The 19673-nt window shown below is 34.2% G+C and overlaps 5 protein-coding genes and 1 long non-coding RNA gene across 10 annotated transcripts; 2 read left to right on the top strand and 4 right to left on the bottom strand.

The window, feature by feature from the left end:
- Positions 1-176: 176 nt before the first annotated feature.
- Positions 177-6240, bottom strand: LOC149732701 (uncharacterized). 2 transcript variants are annotated; one of them, XM_089882618.1, is made up of 12 exons: positions 5932-6240; positions 5403-5533; positions 5135-5214; positions 4832-4957; positions 4252-4391; positions 3752-3858; positions 3061-3180; positions 2277-2347; positions 1984-2095; positions 1566-1724; positions 1257-1359; positions 177-778 (listed from the first exon to the last, which is right to left on the bottom strand). In XM_089882618.1, the coding sequence occupies exons 1-12, from the start codon at positions 6109-6111 to the stop codon at positions 647-649; spliced, it is 1461 nt and encodes a 486-aa protein (XP_089738744.1). In that variant the 5' UTR covers positions 6112-6240; the 3' UTR covers positions 177-646. The 2 variants fall into 2 exon arrangements, with proteins under 2 accessions (XP_089738744.1, XP_089738745.1); XM_089882619.1 differs by lacking the exon at positions 1566-1724.
- An 88-nt stretch (positions 6241-6328) lies between these two features.
- On the bottom strand, positions 6329-8896 carry LOC149732702 (uncharacterized). The gene is made up of 6 exons (XM_089882622.1): positions 8349-8896; positions 8063-8153; positions 7770-7947; positions 7390-7620; positions 7044-7316; positions 6329-6941 (listed from the first exon to the last, which is right to left on the bottom strand). Exons 1-6 carry the CDS (start codon positions 8659-8661, stop codon positions 6666-6668), a joined length of 1362 nt encoding a protein of 453 aa, XP_089738748.1. The 5' UTR covers positions 8662-8896; the 3' UTR covers positions 6329-6665.
- Positions 8796-10327, top strand: LOC149732703 (uncharacterized). Its single transcript, XR_016385521.1, has 2 exons — positions 8796-8936; positions 9400-10327. It is a non-coding gene; the product is annotated as an uncharacterized LOC149732703 (long non-coding RNA).
- On the bottom strand, positions 10201-13777 carry LOC149732704 (protein FAM50A-like). The gene is made up of 11 exons (XM_089882633.1): positions 13597-13777; positions 13399-13483; positions 12971-13061; positions 12756-12865; positions 12484-12551; positions 12271-12337; positions 11989-12050; positions 11814-11898; positions 11375-11541; positions 10905-11015; positions 10201-10675 (listed from the first exon to the last, which is right to left on the bottom strand). The coding sequence occupies exons 1-11, from the start codon at positions 13705-13707 to the stop codon at positions 10667-10669; spliced, it is 966 nt and encodes a 321-aa protein (XP_089738759.1). The 5' UTR covers positions 13708-13777; the 3' UTR covers positions 10201-10666.
- LOC149732705 (uncharacterized) lies at positions 13743-16890 on the bottom strand. The gene has a single exon (XM_089882599.1). It carries the CDS (start codon positions 16526-16528, stop codon positions 14141-14143), a length of 2388 nt encoding a protein of 795 aa, XP_089738725.1. The 5' UTR covers positions 16529-16890; the 3' UTR covers positions 13743-14140.
- A 418-nt stretch (positions 16891-17308) lies between these two features.
- Positions 17309-19623, top strand: LOC149732706 (serine/arginine-rich splicing factor 1B-like). Of its 4 annotated transcripts, XR_016385519.1 has the most exons (6): positions 17309-17765; positions 18020-18195; positions 18348-18520; positions 18676-18887; positions 19050-19156; positions 19392-19623. XR_016385519.1 is itself a non-coding variant. In XM_089882641.1 (5 exons), exons 1-4 carry the CDS (start codon positions 17596-17598, stop codon positions 18862-18864), a joined length of 708 nt encoding a protein of 235 aa, XP_089738767.1. In that variant the 5' UTR covers positions 17309-17595; the 3' UTR covers positions 18865-18887; positions 19050-19341. The 4 variants fall into 4 exon arrangements, 2 of the variants coding, with proteins under 2 accessions (XP_089738767.1, XP_089738766.1); XR_016385518.1 differs by having other exon boundaries at positions 18676-19156; XM_089882641.1 differs by lacking the exon at positions 19392-19623 and having other exon boundaries at positions 19050-19341.
- The last annotated feature ends 50 nt before the right edge of the window (positions 19624-19673 follow it).

The following is a 19673-nucleotide window of genomic DNA, read 5'->3' on the forward strand; positions in this document are numbered from 1 at the left end:
TCCTAACTTGCCGACGCCGGTGCTCATACACTTCTGCTAGCTTACGAATTACAAAGTAGGCTATGTTACTTTGTAGGTGATTATTTTTTTGTGATTTTTTTTTTTTTTTTTCTGGGTGGCTGATAATTCGACAACCCAGTAGATGACCAGACTTTGTCCAGAAGATTGTGGCCAAATGTTTTTTGTAGTTATTATTATAAAAGACAACAAGATATACAACACAATGCACACTTACATACAATACATTAATTTCAGTTTTATGTTACATATAACTTTCATATTTTACCACAAAACAATTGCACAGGATATCTGTACAGCTTAAAAGTTAATTTATATAATGTAAAATTAAATCTAGATTGGCTAGTATTGCTTTAGGCAAAAATTTTGGACCGCAAATAGAAGCTTTTTCAGTTCTGTACACAATCAAAATATACACAGTGTTATCATGGAGGATTTCAAAGAAGTGAGACATCATATCACTTTAAGAATGCTTATACACAGTTTTAAAACTGGTAACTTATGAACACCCTTTAATTGGTTGATCACATTTTAATAATGCTTGCTAAGTTAACAAATGCTGTCAAATTTCCAATAACAGATTCATAACCGAGAAAAAGAGTTATGAAATTAGTTATAAACTAAACAATTACATAGAAGTTGTTTTATTTGAGCTGCTATGAGCTGACGCTGTGTCGCCAGTGAATGCACGAAACCGATATTCAAGTTGGGGATCTTTTGACATCTTTCTATCAAGTAGTTCACGCTGAAGCTCTTTACTCTGTTTGATTAAATTTTATGTCAAAAGAATTTATAAAATGATGTATTTTTCGAAATATGAATGACATATATTTTGTTTCAGGTGTTACAATACACGTTTTTTCATTTCCTCGTGCTCACGCACAAATTACCATGTATGCAACTTTTCTTTTCCTGTATAACTGATTATTTGGTCAACCCATTAGTGCCCACTGAGTTTAATAATGATTGTTAAATCAATGTAACCTGCTTTATCCCTGCATGGCCAGAAATTATCAGTCGTTATAACACGGGTGTTTATGCCAACTTACAAAGAACCATGTATGTAACTTCGATAATTGTTTTTTTGGGGTAACAATGTAGGTATAAGTTAAGTGTCTTGGTTGAAAACACATATGCTGTTAGTCAACAATGGTTACACAAATCGTTTGCACAGTGATGCTGATGTTAGAAAACTGCATCGAACTATGCTACAAATATAAATTTTATCATAAAATTACCGGAGCAGTGGAAGGAACTTCTTTTCTTTGCTTCTTAAACTGTTTATGAAGTTGAGAGGAATGCTGTTTCATTCTTTGCATTATCTCATCATTTGTACGACTCCTAATCAAAGAAATGTTTATAAAAATTACTTTATAAATTGATAACAAAATAGAACTTAACATAACAGCCTTTCTAGTAAGCTCTGTTATTTTAATCTGCTCATTTAGTTTAGTCCTGTTATGCACCGTATACTTCATATACCTCATGCTACTTACAAGTTATCCACTGTGTAACTTTGTTAGTGATTTTATTTGTGGCAAAACTACCTGGCAACACTATTAGGCCTTGACATCTTTCCAACAAAAGGTTCATTTTTATCTTCTTTCTTTTCCTCATCAACTGATTCTGTTTGATTCACCTCATTCATTGCATTAGGTATCTCAACTATCATGTGACTACGCTTTATGGGCACTGTGTGTTTAACTCTGCACAAGAGAGATATACTAACTTGAATGAATAAATAAATGTAACTTGCTTTTTTCTAACTTGTAACTTCATCTTGTATTTATTCACAAGTCATATATTGCAGTACTTCTGACTCATTATGTACTATATTACCGCACATAAAACTGTTTTTTAGGTTATATACTATCTTAAAAAATACTGTGTCAATTGAAAAAAGGGTTAAATATTTATGTACAGTCATTTAACCTGCATAAAACACCATGTTTAGACATAACCGACCTTAACTTATGTTCTCCAGGTAGAACAGTTTCAACTTTTTCTTCCCTCACATCACTGTGTATTACAAGCTGTTCATCGGATGCAAAAGGGGGAGGTCTTATTGAAACATCAGCTGTTCCATAAACATAATCTAATATTAAAATTTAATAAAATTCTTGTATATCTATTTTAAAAGGCCGCAAGCTGTGATGATAAGAAAATTTCCAAAGAAAACCAATTCAGTATGCAAGCCTATTTAAGAAAAATGAAAATAGATTATATTTTTACAAATGATAAACATAAATAGTTTCTACCAGTTTTTGATCGCGATTGGCGTTGCCTTCTTCTGGTTTCATGTCTCCAGTTTGACAAAACTGTTTTATCTCTGTGTAAATTATGTAAAGTTGAATGAGGTAAACTTTAAGGCTAAACATTAAAGTTATAACTGATTTATTCTTTCCATTTCTATTGCTTTTCTAATATTATTGTAAAAAAATAAGACTGTTCTGTGTGCTGCACTTTGCCCTTCTCTGCTTAAAAGCGCAGAACAAGTAATTTTTTGATTAATTTATTATTTTTAGACAAAGAACAAAAGTGCAGCACACAGGTTACAATCACAACAAGATTTATAAATTCACAGTAACAAGATATTAAACTAACACTGCAAACAAAACCTAAGCCATAGGAAAACATGTATAGTAACAGTGATAAAAATGTCTGAAAAGTAACATTAAAAGCAGCTATTTACATAGGTATAAAAATGCATGATCATAAACAGAATTTATAGTTTTGGCACAAATTAAGGGGTATTTTGCTTAAAATAAAACTACCCTAATTGTCACTAAAATAAGATTTTAAAACTTCGAAAAGCTTATCCACAGAAAAAATGGTCTTTCTTATATGGAATTGGTTTAAATGCAAATATGCAACTAGTATAAATGCGAAAATGTTGTATAAAAATCCGAACTACAAAATTATAGGTCTACTTTTACTAAAGAGTAAATTTAAAAAAAATCTTTTTTTACTAAAAAAATTATTAAAAACTTTGTGAAGATTCGAATATTTCTCAACTATGGCTTTGCAAGAGAACGAACTAACTTTCTTCTTTGATCTTCGTTCATCTGCTTCATCTCCCGCATCTGACGAAGCTGATCTTTTCTCACATCATCCTTGTGGTGAATGTCAACAAGCGAGATTTCTTTCGGGGAATTTCTGGATCTAATAATGTGAAAGTAGTGATTGAATGTAACTTGCTTTATCCTTATGTGCCCGAAAAAGACATTAGTTAAATTTGGACAACCCATTAGTGACCCCTGGATTGGAGCAATTGCCGCGAAGTGTCTTGCTCAGGGACACATACGCCCATAATGGTAGCAGCGAATGATTGTCCTTAATATGTTGTCTACATTGTCGCCGCACAGTAAAAAATCCATAAAACTTAACAAAAAACACAGTCCACAAAGTTACATGTGTCGTAGTAACTGTGACTTGTAAGCAGTACGTGGTGTATAAAACAAAAGCACTTGTGTTATAACGACTGTTGTTATTGGGAATGCATAGGAAGACTATCTAGCAACATGTAGTTCTTTTAGTAATGTTATGATTTTTTTTTTTTCTAAATTTGGTTGAAAGAAAAGTGATTATTTTTACATGTATTTTAAACAAACATGTATTTGTTTTAAAAGCTTTAGAGTGGTTTAAAAAAATGCTGCACAATAGCAATTAGGATTTAGAATAATACTCTATGATTTAAACACAACAAATTTGATGTTTCATGTTTGTAACTAACTTGTTACGAAGTCCTTCCAATAAACTGTTGCCCTGAAACCTTCCTTTATATTCTTGGTAAGATATAGGTTTGTGGAGTGAGGCTGACATAGGAGTAGGTCCATGCCTCTGTAAATATATGCATTTCAGAATTTATCTTAAGTCTGAATTAAAAAACACACATACATATATATATACACACATACATATTTATATATACACATATACATATATATATATATATTTATATATATATTGTTATAAACTTTGAATTTGGCCTAATAAGAAACTACAGTCATATGATTTTAATTTTTTAAACTTTTTGGTTTTTGTTATACAAATTAAGTTTTAGATAAAAAAAAGGTTAGTAAATTACTCGTTAATAATAAGCATTAATAAAAGGGAACTTCAACGACAGACAGACAGAAAAGCCAGGCACCAAATGCACGAAATGAAACACTTGTGTTATAACAACTGATGTTGGCAAGTGAAAAAAATAAATGTTGAAGATAATGATATTACCACCAATTCAAAGTCATCACTCATGGGAGATGGGATGTTACGTCCAGTGAAGATTGCCGCATCAGTGAGCATATCTTCATCTTCCTCGGAGTTGTTGCTCTCGTCGTCTATAATGCTCAATTTCTCCACAGCTGGTGAAACTGAGGACAAATAAAACGTATTTTAGTGGTTTTTAAATAAAGGAATGCAACTTAATTAATCTTGCGTGGCATGGCATTGAGAGTTGTGTCACTATTACACCCAGTCATGAGTAACCACTATGTAACTTTGTGAGTGATTAACCTATTTATTGCATGGCTGATAATTTAGACAACTCATAAGGAACCAATATATTGAAGCTATTGCTCCGAAGTGTATTGCCCAAAGACACATAAAATCACAATGGTGGCAACATAGGCCTCTAAATCATATCCTCTGGTCTAGAAGCACCTATTACATATGAGCATATTCATGTAGTTAAGCACATAACAGTATAAAACAAAATAACAGGAAAAAAATATGCTTGTAGATAAAACCTATACCACAACATAACTTTGATGAATAATAGGGATGATCGCTAGTCGCTACACATATGACTTACCCTCATCATATGGGGTTTTGGTCCTGTTCTGCAGCTCCTGCCACAAATATGATAGAATGACGTAAACACCTTGGTCAGTAATGTGCTGTGGGGGAACTACCAGGGGATTTCCACGCAAATTAAGGCCTGCACGAATGGGTGTAATAAATTAAAATATTTATATATTTCAAAATTTATTGTAATACAGCAACAGGAAAAAACAAAACAAATTTCATTGTTATTTAGAGAGTTATTATAAGCTTGTTTTTTTAACTTACTTATAACATAAGCAATATATATATACATATGGTTAAGATATTGTACCAGTTAAGGTCTTTGTTAACCCCATTTGTAAAGGTAAGTGTGTTAAGCAATTTCCTTCAAGAAGCAGCTTTTTGATTGATCTGGAAAACAAAAAATAAAAATTTGGGGTAAAAATTAAAACCCTCATTTTTAATTTCTCGTAAACTCACTAATCTCACAATTCAAAGAAGATAAAGCATTTCTTTTTTTGGTATATGTAAAAAAACAGTGCAAATGGGTATTTAATCCTTTGCGCAAAAGCGAACTTTCAAACTAGTATCTAACTTACTGGTGCCTTCCAATTGACACAGGGATTGCTTTTAGTTGGTTATTTCTCAAGTCTAACCACTGTAAAGTTGGGAGTCGATCAAAAAAGTTGTTGGGCAGCTGACTGATTTGATTTCCTTCCAGGTACAAGTGCTAGAATTATAATTCTGTTATAAAAAGACCATACTAAGTAAAAAAGTGCTCCAGATAATTTATACCAGTCACATAAAAAAATAAGGTTTCCTTTGATATAACAGGATTTCAGGTTCTAGTAAAGATACCTCTGGTCCGTTACATATTAGGCTGGTGGAAAGTGTTAGAGGTTGGTAGTTAGGGGTTGGTCATTATGTTTGCTGGCTGACAGATAACGTTAAGGGAAGATTGTTTACCAGCACCCCGGATTTCATTATGTGTAGTCTTTTGCAGTTTAAGTAATACTGTTAAAAGACGCATACATGACACACTATTCATACGGATACCCAATATACTTACCCAACAGGCTATAATGACCTTAAAATATACAAAATATAAAAACTAGACTTTTTTCATACCTGTATATGGGGTAACGTATAGAGTTGATCGGGCAATATCTGAATGCCTCGGTTGCACAAATCCAAAAATGCGTCATCGTGACTTTGATTTTTTATAAGTTTCACCACTTCATTGTCTTTGTTTCCTAATTTTTTGTTTACGGTTGTTCGCCCAGGCTCGCTGTTATCGAAACTGTGCATTTTTTGCCCAGGGGCAATTTAAAACACTATTTTAGCAGTGTATATACGCTGTCACATTGAAACGTTCAACTGAAAACAGTTGGCGAAAAATTCGTGTTTCGAAAGCGTCATTAGCATGGCAACATAGAAATGATGTTTTGTTTTAACGTAAGTTAGTGCCCTCTAGGGATGAAGCAAATAAATAAACAAGTAGGGAGGTTAGTATTTAATAAACGAATAGGGAGGTCTATATTTATTGCTGAGTGTGCAAGGCGATAGTGTTTGGTATAAAATAAGATATCAACAGACAACAGTGGAATACGTACCCATACAACTTATGCATACGAGGCACAAAATAAGAACTAAGAATTTCTTGGGACAATTTGCGGTAAGGAAATTTGCGGTAAGACGATAATGGGTTAGGGAAGATTAAACTGCCCTAATTAAAGTTAATTTAAATATTAACCGACCCGCTAACATGGGTTCTCTGTTTAAAACGCCAAAACTCGTAATAAACCGTATGCTAAAGGTAAAACAAACAGTATGGATAAACCCTTTGGTGGACTATTTTGAATTTATAAATTCGGGTACTTCTGTTGGAATAAAATACTTTTATGGAACATATTTGAAAGTGTTCTCAGCACAGCCTCTGAGAAGGAACACTCGTCATAGAAGACATCATGCTTCTTGCAGATCTTCTTGATCATCAGACTAACCTCTCGCATGCGATTCCGCGGCAAGCGAGGGAAGCAGTGATGCTCGTGGTGGAAATTTAAACCGCCATGGAACCAGTCCATCCACACAGGGCAAGTAATGTTTAGGTTAGCTTCTATCATGGCCCTGTAGTAATCCTGCGGAAACGTAGGAAGAGGCCGTATTAGTATTTGCATACTTCTGTTGTGCATATATACGATACCAAGATTGAATACAGAACAGCTTGTGAAAACTCTTACCATCGAATGGTGCTCTTCTTTTGTGTAGAACCTCTTACAGTAGTGGTTAAGTATCAATTGAATATGAAGCACACCCTGTAGTAAGGCTGCAGTTATATACACGGATGCAGCGCCACCGACCGTGGAAAATTGTGATAGCAAGATTGTGACCCAACACACATGACCGAACCACGCAACCCAGACGTCACGTCTATTTTCTTTGAGCAGTGAATCGACTGTGATCCCGATACGACCAGCGCATACAGCAAGTGGGAAGAAAAGGAAATGCTGAAGCTGGATTTAAAACAAGGCGCATTTATAGCAGCAATGTTATATTTAATCAGTGGAAAAAAAGATAAACAAATACCTTCACTAAATAGGCTGAAAATCTGTCTTTATGCCAAGGAAACAGTTTCTCATTCTGGGCCCAAACGTCCTCATGCGCTTGTGGGTCTACGAATCCAGTTTCGTAACAAACCGTGTTCGTAAACGAATGGTGAATGATATGTTCGTCTTTCCACCAACGTGCGCTGATCCCAAAGCAGAACGTACCGAAAAATACACCAATTTTTTCGTCCCATTTTCTTCGCCTAAAACCCTACCAACATAACATAGCAATATAAGATCTCATTGAGTTTTAACCAAACGGTAAAAAGGTATACAAAGTTTGGGGGTATACGCTACACTGTGTGTATATTAAATCATGTGTGTTGAGTGAAATGCCTGTTTATATAAACAAAATACAACCTGGCTATGCATGAAGTCGTGCATAAGAATACCACTTTGCTGCCAAAACAAAGCTAACAGGAAGCCTGTGATAAAACGAGTCGCCCAATTGTAATCGGAAAATCCCACATTTACAAGTGTAAATATCAATACAAGAACTGAGACGGTAAATCCGCATTTGCCTAAGCTGAAGACGAGACTGTAAAACAAGACATACGTCACTTTTGTTAAGACCATACGAAACAATAACATTACGATCATAGACAAGAAACTATATGTTTGTTGTGATTCAAAGTTACGTCACTTTTGTTTACCTTTCATCATAATATCCTTCCTGACGTAACTTTTTCTCAAGCTTGTTCATTTCTTCTCCGAAAGCATCTCGCGTAATATTGTATTTTCCGACTATAACAAAATGCATGCATTTAAAACATCGGATACCGCGCCAACTGCGCCATGAATCCTTATCGTGCCCCGAAGACTTAACCAGGTAGCAATAAATTCAAATTTCCCGCGCAAAAAGTTTTACAATTGTCTAAATTCGTACCACCTTTTAATGGGGTGGTACAGTACGAACTATAATGTGATAACTCTACACACCTGGTCTTCTACCCTTCAAGACATCAAACCTATGCATTCCGTCCATAACAAACGTGGCGTCTTTCCCGACATACATATTGATGACGTCACCACCTGGGTGGACGGCTGCGAAGTTTGTGACGTCGTACCAGTTACCTCGGTACCCAACTAGTTTTTTTCCATGGCATTCACTGTCGATTTCGGTGGTGATAATATTCTGCTCGTTACCTCCATTCTGTATTGTATCTCCTGCTTCCTTGTTTGGGCTCATCACAATAGCTATATTATTTCCTATACGTTTCCTGCCCGAATTTTTTTGCAAACTTATTACCATATATAAATATCTATTCCGTGCAATCAAGAGCGCCAATCAACAGGTTACTTTTACACAGAATGTCACCGCGTAACACAAACGTATATCCTGTACAATTTCACTCATCAGCATCTACGCGCAAAGCCGGTTCTGTTCAGTATAGTACCGGAAATGCAAGAACGGTGTCGTTATGAGTGTACACAAATCCACGCCTCTTTATATACCTACCAGCATGGAATGTATCTGGATAAGCGTGGACTGCCAGTACATGTAAACCAACAGAATACTATTACCTTGTAAGTAAATATAGGCTGTATATAGGCTGTAAGACGTTTTAGATTTCATCTACAACGTTACTGATTTGACGTACTTAAGACATATAAAATTTAACGCTGAGACATAAAATATATTTAAAATGTTTCGTCAAAAGTTTAAGGCTCATTCTAGCATTTGTACAAAATCATTTTAAACCAATAACGTTTCGTTGTCGTTTTTCTATTCATTTATGTATGCTGTTTACAAGTTCATACTGACTTGCACTATAGAAGGCCAGTGGTTTACAGAAGCTAATAACATGTTAAACCTTGAGGTTTCTACAGCTTACATTAAATTGTAGGTTCCTCACACAATGGAACTTTGAGATTTCTGAGCACCTATCTATACGCTAACAATTATTATATTAGGGATTGTCTAAATTTCTGAACCGTATTTTACGTTTACTTTTTGGCTATACAAATTTACCACTCTGTCTCACTGTAGGCAAAGCAACAACTGAATCTAATGACAACTGATACTGCGGATGAAGTAAAGAAGGAACTAAATACAGGAATATTGGTGTGACTCATACCTCGCGTCCTGTCTTTGTGTTTACGTCAAGATATGTCTGTGTGTGTATGCCGGTTTTGAGCAGCCTCTATACCTATATGCAAAATTCCGGTCTTGCTTATTTCTTAACCGTGAACTGCCCCTTCCCTAATCATGAATTACCAGTTTCGTTTCTGTTTATCGTTAAAACACTCTTACGTTGTTATTGTTCCTACAAAAGATCAAACGTTCAAAACGACATCTAAGCTTCATTCAGAGTGTTTACGCTCAGCACCATCATAATCAAGTTCCAAATAAAACGCAAGCAGCCAAAACTTAAAGTGAACTACGTGCACGTTACAATTGCACTGACTTCAAGATATCTAACCATTTGATTGAAGATATCTAAACGTATATTAATATACATAGACTATACGTGCATTCACAGCATTCGGCTAGTTAATAAACAAAACGTGTTTGTTCGGCTCACGGTTTTATTCCACGTATTTCTTAGAAAATCCTGTCACTTGTAAGCTATGTAAAAACTAAGCTGCTAAATCAGTCACTGCCTCTGCTTAATCATCACTAATACTAGATTGATCACTGATTTTAGCCTGATCCATTAACCCACTGTATATGTGTTATTATGCGGTACATACTAAATAATGACACCGTTTTATTTAATTCAGTAATACACTTCAGTATAGGCCTACTATGGAAATACTTACGTGTTGTGACAAGCAAACGACGAGCGAGTATTTCCGTATAATTTATTGTACGTGCTATTACGAAGAGATGGTATGAGCAGCAGTTTACAGAAGAAAACGACATGTTTGATGTACGTCTGTGTTAACACATATTAAATAAACATATTTACACAGCAGTCCTTCAGTTTTATTGGCGCGCTGCGAAATAAGAAAATCCACCGAGTGCCCAGCGCTGGCATGACTACATCGCTTAGGTTGTAAAATTCGTTTAAATTTTGAGCCCGCTGGATTTGTGTGTATACTCGCAACAAATTGACATATACATAATTCTGTGTTCAATATATGTGCTTATATTTACTAAAATTAGTTTCAAATCCAGTTTGAACACGATTTTTATATAAAGACATGTATAGTATTGATTTTCAAAATCGAAAGGTCTCTCTACATTGGGATACACCATCTGATAATCACGTAATCACTATGACACGGGCTAACTGCAGTGAAATACCCACTCATCATTTGACCTGCAAACAACAATTTATATAATAACTTTTGTTGCTGAAAATAAAAGATTCATAACTGTATAAATATTGTATAGGTTATTCTATATAAGCGAGGTGTTGCACGCTAGGGACATAGGATTTAAGCCAGGATTGGCCCGCTACCCCTATATTTTATAAGTTACTACTTTTTTCTTATCATTGGCATAAATACTTATCAAATTCCAATTTTAAAACAAGTTAAAAGTCATACCGTGTACTTATCAAATTTCTTTTCTGGATCATACGGTTCCCACCTACTAGCAGGAAAGATGTGTTTGTTCTTTTCAAACCAGTGTCGTAGCACTACTTTACCTGCGTGGCTCTAAAATCAAAAAATGAAGTGTACCAGTTTACTGAATATACATTTGCATTAGGATTTTTGATTTACAAGCTTGTAAGAGTCCAAAATTACGTCTAGTTTTCAATAACGGTATATAATTAGATATGCTTTAATAAACAGCTATATTTGCATATTTGCATTGGTAAACAGGTTGTAAAAAAAGAATGAACCCTTTTTTTTAATGTAGATAATCTTCAGCTCGGGTGTTTAGAAAAAATTCTTTTTATACATATAAATAAAAACTAAAACAATCCATAAGAGATACAGGGTTGAAAGTTGAAGCAATTGCTGTTACTATTTTATTAAAGAGATTAGATAGTTAGATACTATTTTCTACAAACCTCATCTTTCTCTACAGTAGCATCACCAACTAATCTAACATCATCATGGACATCAAACTGGAAAAGTGACCCACTCTTACCACGTGCTTTGGTCATTATGAAGTCATAAAATGTGTAATATTGTGGAATAATTAAGTCTTCCTTTACATACATTAAGTGCTCCACGCCTGCAGGGTAGAAAATGATTAGTTACAGAAACATGTGTGCAGGGTAGAAAATAATGATTACACATACAAGTATGCAGGGTGGAAAATAAATGATTACACATACAGGTGTGCAGGGTAGAAACAATATGGTAATACTGCAGGGTAGAAAACAAATGGATACATTTGCAGGCTTGTGCAGGGTAGGAAATACAGCTTTTAAAACTAAAAGAAATTTATAAACATAGTAAACATGATAAATGGTAACAAACTTATATTAAAGGTTAAATACTTGCCTGCAGTTCTCAGTTCACTGAAGTCAGTTCTAAGTTGTTCAATACACTTGATAAGAAATTGTTGGATACTGTTTCCCTTTTTCATCTATGAAACAAAATTTTATCTTTGAATTTATGTTTTTTCAAAATAATTTATTAAATGTGCATTAACATTTGAAAAACCCAAGAAAAATACCTTAACTTTTCTGCGATGTCCAGATCCATCCCAGTAACTGTATGTTATCTCTATTTCTTCATCTAGAAGAAAAAAGAGTGTAAAAGATTTTAAGTCAATAAAACAGTGGGTGTTACTACAGCTACAGGAAGACTTGAAGTTTTGGTAATTATGTAATTATTGAGCATATATTAAAAGAAAAAACTATGGCTATTCAATTTTAAAATTATATTTATATATAAAAGTATATTTCACACAACTTTTGGTAGGCAAGAATTAAATGTATTAAAAATAATTGCTAACTTTTCATTCTTTCTTGTTTTTCCACCCACTCTTTTCGAATCTGTTCTTTAAGTTCTTTTTCTTGAATCTGTGAAAAAGAGATTAGATTGGAATCCAATAACATTAGATTGGAATCCAATTTTATTTTAAGAGTAACTTAACATGTACGGATTTAAGCCATTTATGTTATTATTCTAACTAAGAGTAAGGTCAATCTTATTATTTGTAATTCACCTCTCTGTCTCTATCAGGTAGAAAACTTGTGTCCACATCAGGATTTTTCTTTGGTTTCTTTGGGAGAACTGCAAAATACAACTGTTAAGGCTACAAAAGCAAACAGAACATACAGAACCAAACAGAACAGATTGGGCAAACAACTATAGACAACAGTAAGTAGGGAAAATGGAAAAAAAAGAATAGGTAATCAAAATCTACAAAAGACAAATCATAGTATAGCCTATTAGCCTATTATTACATATCTTTTCCAAGTTTTTTTTATTTCTTACCAATTTCTTCCTCTTCCTCCTGGTCATCATCTTCATCATCAACAGCGAATGAGAGAGCAGCAATCTTCCGTGATCGCTCCTTTTTCTTCACTTGTTCTTTCTTTGATTTCCTAAAATATGAGTAAATTTACACACAAAAAACAAGCACAATAAAATTACACATTCAACCAAGTTATACATAATATGGACAGTAACACAGTAAACACCATCCTTACAGCACTGCCTCATTGCTCATAGCAATCTGCTTCTGTCGTTCTTGAATTAAAGTTTCCTGTCGAGCGCGCATTTCGTTTAAAGTAACCAAACCTAAGAAAAGCAGAACATATTACAAGTTTACATTTAGTATTATTCAGTTATATAAGAAGGTACTCACAGTTTTTTCATACCTATTACCAACAACTTAAAATTATCTAATAATGCTCACCATGCAGCCTAATTTATTTTGATTTTTTAAAACCTACTTTTGTTCAATTAATATTAAATTTTTTTTAATTTAAAAATTTAGTAAATAACCTATTATAAATACCAACAAAAATCGCTATATAAAAAGGGAAAATCTTGATCACAAAATTCACAGCTTTACCAAAAAGATAGGTTTAGAGATAAATATGGGCCAAAACTTGATTTTTTTTATTAAACTCACCAACAGTGCTTGATTTTAATTCAGCCTCAACTGCGTCATAGTGAGTGGAGAATTTATTGTGTATGTTGGACTTTATTGCATTTTCCTAAAAATACAATGGTTCAGCTTATTAAACCATTTCTGATGTATATATTTAAAAAAAATCATGTAGGTATAGGTAGGCATACACATTTAAAAACAATGCCGGCAAACACTTACATTTACAATTTTCGCCTTTAATTCCTCCATTTGTTCTTTTGCTTTATCTCTTCTTTTCTGCATGTGCATCGCTCGATTTCCCTCACTGGCTGCTCCTTTGTACTGAGCCATCTTGATTACAAGTTAAAAAGATCTACAGGAATTACCTAAGGTTTAATCACAAAAAAACACAACAATGTTAAACTTAAAATAAATGTATAAAAATAAAGAAAATTTCATATCGATGGTAAAATTTCATTACAGGTAATTCTTTCAAATTTAGATACAGGCAGTTGGTTTGTAATTTAGTTTCACAACTTGGCAGTGATATTATAGACAGCACATAGAACTAATATAAAACCAGTGAGTGTAGATACATTTTCTTAGGTAATTAAAATGAATACTGAGTGCTAAAATGACTGGCGCATCATATTTTATGAGAAGAATAAACAAAAGAATTGTTTATATATATTTCATAGCAGGAAAAATTAAACACCAAAAAGATTTAAAAGAACAGCAAAATTAATCAATATAAAGTTTATATAAATAGTTCAAACATATTAGGCTAACCAAAGAATCCGTACACGCTGTCTGTGTCAAACCAATCAACTTCTTGTGCTTGTTTGGATGGTTTAATCACATTGCTGGTTTTGCTTGGGGTCTTCTTCCACACTGGCTTCTTCCTCTTTTCTGTGCGTGGTGTTACAGATTTGCATGGCATGGCCGAGTTACGTGGGGTGGCTGATTTCATTTGTATCAGTGCTTGTTCTCTACGACCATAACGGTGCTTTGGCGTGCTATGCTTTGGAAATTCACCTAGCTCAAGCTTCTGAATACATTTTGTGGGAGAAGGTGACAGAATATCGTTGTTGTTGAAGTGATTGTCATCCAACTTTTGCTTCTTAACCACATTTTCATTTAAATTCATCAAATTTTCAACTTCGGTATACACCCGATCATTCATAATGTTTTTGCTCTTCGACTTGGATAACTTTTCAGGTGCTCTCGATTTTTGTAGAAGTTCTGACTTCAGAATTTTAATTTCCATCTCCATTTGACCAATCACTTCATCCTGTTCTTTTCGCACAGCTTTTACTTGATTGTAATATTTCTTTGTTTCAACTAAAGACTGTTCCTTAACTGCCAACTCTTCACGTATGCTTCCAGCTTCTTCCTTAGCGGAAACAATAACACTTTCTTTTTTTTGAAGCAGCGATTTCAACCGACAAATTTCATTTTCCTGACTCTGATTCGAGATTTTCAGTTCAGCCAGTTCTTTGTTTACTGTAGTTAAGTTGTTTTCTAAATTCTTCTCATTACTGGTACTTGTAGAATTTTTATCATCTAACATTTTTTGTAGCATGCTTCTATCTTTTTTAAGTTCAGAAATTTTTCTTGCTCCTGTTTCCACTTCCAGTTTCAACGCTCCACATTCTTTACCATACCTCTCTTTTTCCTGTTCAAACTCTTTAAGAGTTTTAGTCAAGCTAAGGTTCTGTTGTTTCATTGAAAGCATTTTATCTGCATCATCAGCTTGATTTTTCGTAAGATCATCATATTGCTTTTGTAAATTCTCTAAACTGACCTGTCTTTGCTCCAATGCTTTTTGAACAGTCTCCAGTTCAGCTTGTTTGTCCTTAACTAAGTTTTCCATTGATACTTTAGCATCTTTCTGTAGTTTCTCTATCTCCTGTTCCTTCAATTTAACCTGTGCATTCAGCTTACCTACTTCTTGTTTTTTCACTGATTTTAATTCCTTCAACTGCTGTAGAAGCTCTTTAACCCTTTTCTCCAAATTTGACCTCAATTCAAACATTTTACTTTGCTGTTCATCCATTTGCTCCAAAATCTCTGCACTACCCTTTTTATTCAAAGCCTTCAGCTCCTTTACCTCAACCTTATGCTGCTGCTGCATTTCCCTAAGTTTGGCCTTGAACTCTTTCTCAGTATCATTCTTTTCTTTCATTGCGGCTTCCAAGTTATCACCCGAAATTTTTAAATCAATACTTTTCTGTTCAACTAACTTTTCCAGCTTATTTATTTCATTATTGCTTGATGCATGCAATTGCTCTGATTTTGCTTGTTCACTTCCAAGTTTCTCTTTTAAATCAAGTAATGCTCCTTCCTGAGTCTCCAACGATTCTTCTACCTCCTTTAACTTGTTTTTCTTTTCCTCCAGCAAAACTTTTGTTTCATTGCACTCTTTTTGCAGCATCTGCATATGTAACTCATTGGCATTGATCTGTTTCTCACAGCTTGCAATCTTCTCCCTATACTCTGATCCCTGCTTTATCATAACTTCCTGTTCCTCTGCAAGTTTTTCAGCAAGCACCGAACTTTCCAGTTGATATCTACTACGCAGTTCTTTGCACTCTTCTAATTTTGCTTTTATCTCTTCCAATTCTTGTGCATGAGTAGCAGTCAATTTGTTCACATTCTCCTGAGCCTGAACCAGCTTTTTCTCATGCACGGAACTTCGCTTTTCGCAAGTGTGAAATAGGTTTTTAAAATCAACCGACAACTCATTGATAGCCATTTTGGTTTCCATACTTTCGGACGCAATCATTTCCTTATACCCTTCACATAACTTTAGAGTATCACTCAAATCGTAGACCTGACTTTTTAGCAAGTTACACAGCTCTCTTGTTGAATCAATTTTCTGAAGACAAATGCTACGTTTTCCAATTTCTTCGTGCATTTTTGTACTGACAGCTTCACCTTCCATCTGCACCTCAAGTAGGGATTTTCTTTGCGACTCCACAGTAATAGTCAGATCATGGACTGCACGTTCCAGCTCTTGTCTCCTCAGATCACCCTGGAGATTCCAGATCCGAATCTTTTCTGCTTCGGTTTTAAGAAGCTTAATATTAGACTCAACCATGGATGACCCATATTGATCAAACAAATGCTTCTCATTCTTTTCTTGAAAATTAGGTAAAAGTACGCCAGGCATTTTTATTAACAAGCTGACAATACCAAAAGTCTCAAAAACTATGTTACAACGTTTAATTTATTTTGGCTATCTATAAGAGAGCACAAAAACATAATGTATATCAATATATGAATGCACATTATGTAACAGACTTTTTTTATTACAGTGTCCGAACAAAAACAATCCAATAGTCCTATTAAAATTGTACAACTTCAGCAAACATAGCTTCGATATTTTAACTGTCAAAATGAGAATCTTTAAGTACCGCACAGCCTATCCTTTAACAAAAAAACAAATAATGCAATTTGTACACGAAGAAAAAATAGTTAGTTTACTTGATTTCTAATAAAATCCGGGATATTCCCTTGATAAATTACCGCCATTAGACTTCGACTGTTTGGGGTGTTTCAATTTTCCTGAATTTGCCATTCTAATTGAAAACTAAATCAAGTTTAGTAACTAACCGTACAACTTTGTTATATATGTTACCTTCATTATTTGCTTACAAAAATATATCGCAATGTTTTGAAATAAAACAATATCCAGAATATCGGTAGCTGATACTTTTAAACACAAATACAGGTTTAAAATATATAACTTGCCTAAAACTAATATAGTAAACCGTTTTCTAAAATTACTAAAATAAAAGACGTTTTATTGTTTTTTAAAAAGTTCAAATTCTTTTACGGTTTGTGATGTCATAATCACACTATATGTGACATCGCCTGAATTGTGTTTTAACCAAAACGGTATTTGAAAGAAAAGGTTTTTTAAACGTTTGTAAATGCAATATACAGACTTGCATTGCAATTTTATATACATTATCAAACCCATGAAAAATGGCATTCCAACCCTATTAACGCCTCACGTGGTTGTGTTGTTGTTAACCGTAGCACACCGCTTGTTTGTTCTGTGCCTACTAGATTACATACAGTTAGTAATTTGGCCAGTTACTTAAAGTGGACGTAAATCATTATGAGATCTTAAATATTATTCTTGTTTCGTAAATTAAATTTAAAATCACATGAATGTGTTTTTCACAAGTTAACAGTTAATTTATTATTTTTGTCAGAAATCGTTTTTGCAACATGAGTTCGCGTGATGACGTTGACTGTCGGGTATATGTTGGTAATCTCCCACCTGATGTAAGAGAAAAAGACGTGGAAGACTTATTTTACAAATATGGTTCTATCCGCCATGTTAATTTGAAAAATCGCAGAGGTCCACCATTTGCATTTGTTGAATTTGAAGATAGAAGGTACGGCATATGGTGTTTTGATGTAAATTTTATGTTTCTGCACAAATGGTTTTAAAACAAGGTAACATTTTTGTAAGTGTTGTAAATAAAATCTTTGGCTTACTTTTAAAGTAAGAGATAACTCATAAACTAGCACAAAGTGTATTAAAACATGGGTCATAATATTAACCACTATCATTTCTGATCACGCGAGGATAAAGCAAGCTATATACATCCGATACTTACATGTAGGCTATATATATTATCATTTTAAGGGATGCGGAAGATTCAGTTCACGGTAGAAATGGTTACAACTTTGATGGATACAAACTTCGAGTTGAACATCCTCGTGGAAATGGTCCTTCCCAACGGCCGGCATATGGAATGTCAAGTTTCAGAGCAAGAGGGGGGCCGCCTTCACGAAGAACGGATTTTAGAGTTATGGTGTCTGGTAAATAAGTTCCTTAAAAATACCTATATGCCTTATCACGTATTTAGCTGTTTTTTTTCTGTATGAAATTTGTTCTTAAACATTTTATTTATGTTGTGATTTCTTGGTTACTAGTGCCATGTAAGTGATCTCACAATCCATTCCTTTTGTAGGGCTTCCTCCAACTGGCAGTTGGCAGGATTTAAAAGATCACATGAGAGAAGCTGGTGATGTGTGTTATGCTGATGTTTATCGTGATGGAACTGGAGTTGTTGAGTTTGTCAACCGAGATGACATGCAATTCGCCGTCAAGCATCTGGATGACACAAAGTTTCGTTCTCATGAGGTTGGTGTCTTTAGTTTGACGTATTGTTTTTTTAAATTAAGTAAACACAGCTAATAGTTTTAAGTAATAGCATGCAAAATCTTTTTTTACATTAAGTAATAGCATGCTAAAACAAACTTATAAATATGTAATTAAATAAAATTTTGTTCAACAAGGGTGAAACTGCTTATATCCGAGTAAAGATAGATGGGTCACAGTCTCCTAGACGATTAAGGTCTCGCAGTCGTGATCGTGAGCGTCGTAGGTCTCCATCCTATTCGCCAAGATATCGGTCTCGTTCTCGGTCAATTTCACCACAACGTCGTTCATATTCCAATTCTCCTCGCAGATCTCGTTCGCGTTGAAGTAGCTCGCCATTCTGTTAGAGGTCAAGTTTTTGCAACAGGAACTTTCTAATTTGGTTCTGCCAGATTTGAATTCAAATTACTTTCTAAACTTTAGAATTGCTAATAGTCTGTCACATGCTTACTTCTGTAAGCTCGGTTTTTTTTAGACTGCTAATTGCATTTACAAACTCTTTAAACTGCAGTTTGCTTGGACTAGGATAACTGAGGAGGTTCTGGTATAAATGGAAATGAAAACGCACTAAAATGGAGACTAACAGGACTGGAAAATAAGGAATCTAAACTAAACTAGGTACTTCAAAAGTACAACTAATCATACATTTTTCACCCTGTAAAAACGAGTTCTGCCTATCTGTAGTTCCCAACGTGCTTGTTATGAAGTGTATGTATTGTAAAACCTTGTATGTGATCTGATTATGTCAATGTTACTTTTTGTCACTAGCTTGTACCAAATTTGCATTCGTAGCTGCCCAAGTACCTTTGGAGTGTTTTTCAGACCTAACTCTATTATGCATTTTTGCCCATAGATATCTATGGATATGGAGCTAGTGCGATCTATAACTAAGGACAGGATTTTATGGATAAATGGAAACTAACTTTAGGAGTTCGCAGGATTGGAATTGGAGTTAGCCTGGATATTTAAGCCTAGTTTTAGTTTTTAAAAAATTACTTTGGATAAGTTTACAGGTAGGTATATCATAAACGATGCATCTTTCAAGCTGAAGTGAACTGCCATCCTAATAAACCAGTTGTTGTGTAGTTTTTGCTGTGAAATCTATCTGACAATTATGCATACATAAGAGGTTGAT

The sequence above is a fragment of the Ciona robusta genome, chromosome 8 (assembly GCF_009617815.1).
Source record: "Ciona robusta chromosome 8, ASM961781v2".
Classification (NCBI taxonomy): domain Eukaryota; kingdom Metazoa; phylum Chordata; class Ascidiacea; order Phlebobranchia; family Cionidae; genus Ciona; species Ciona robusta.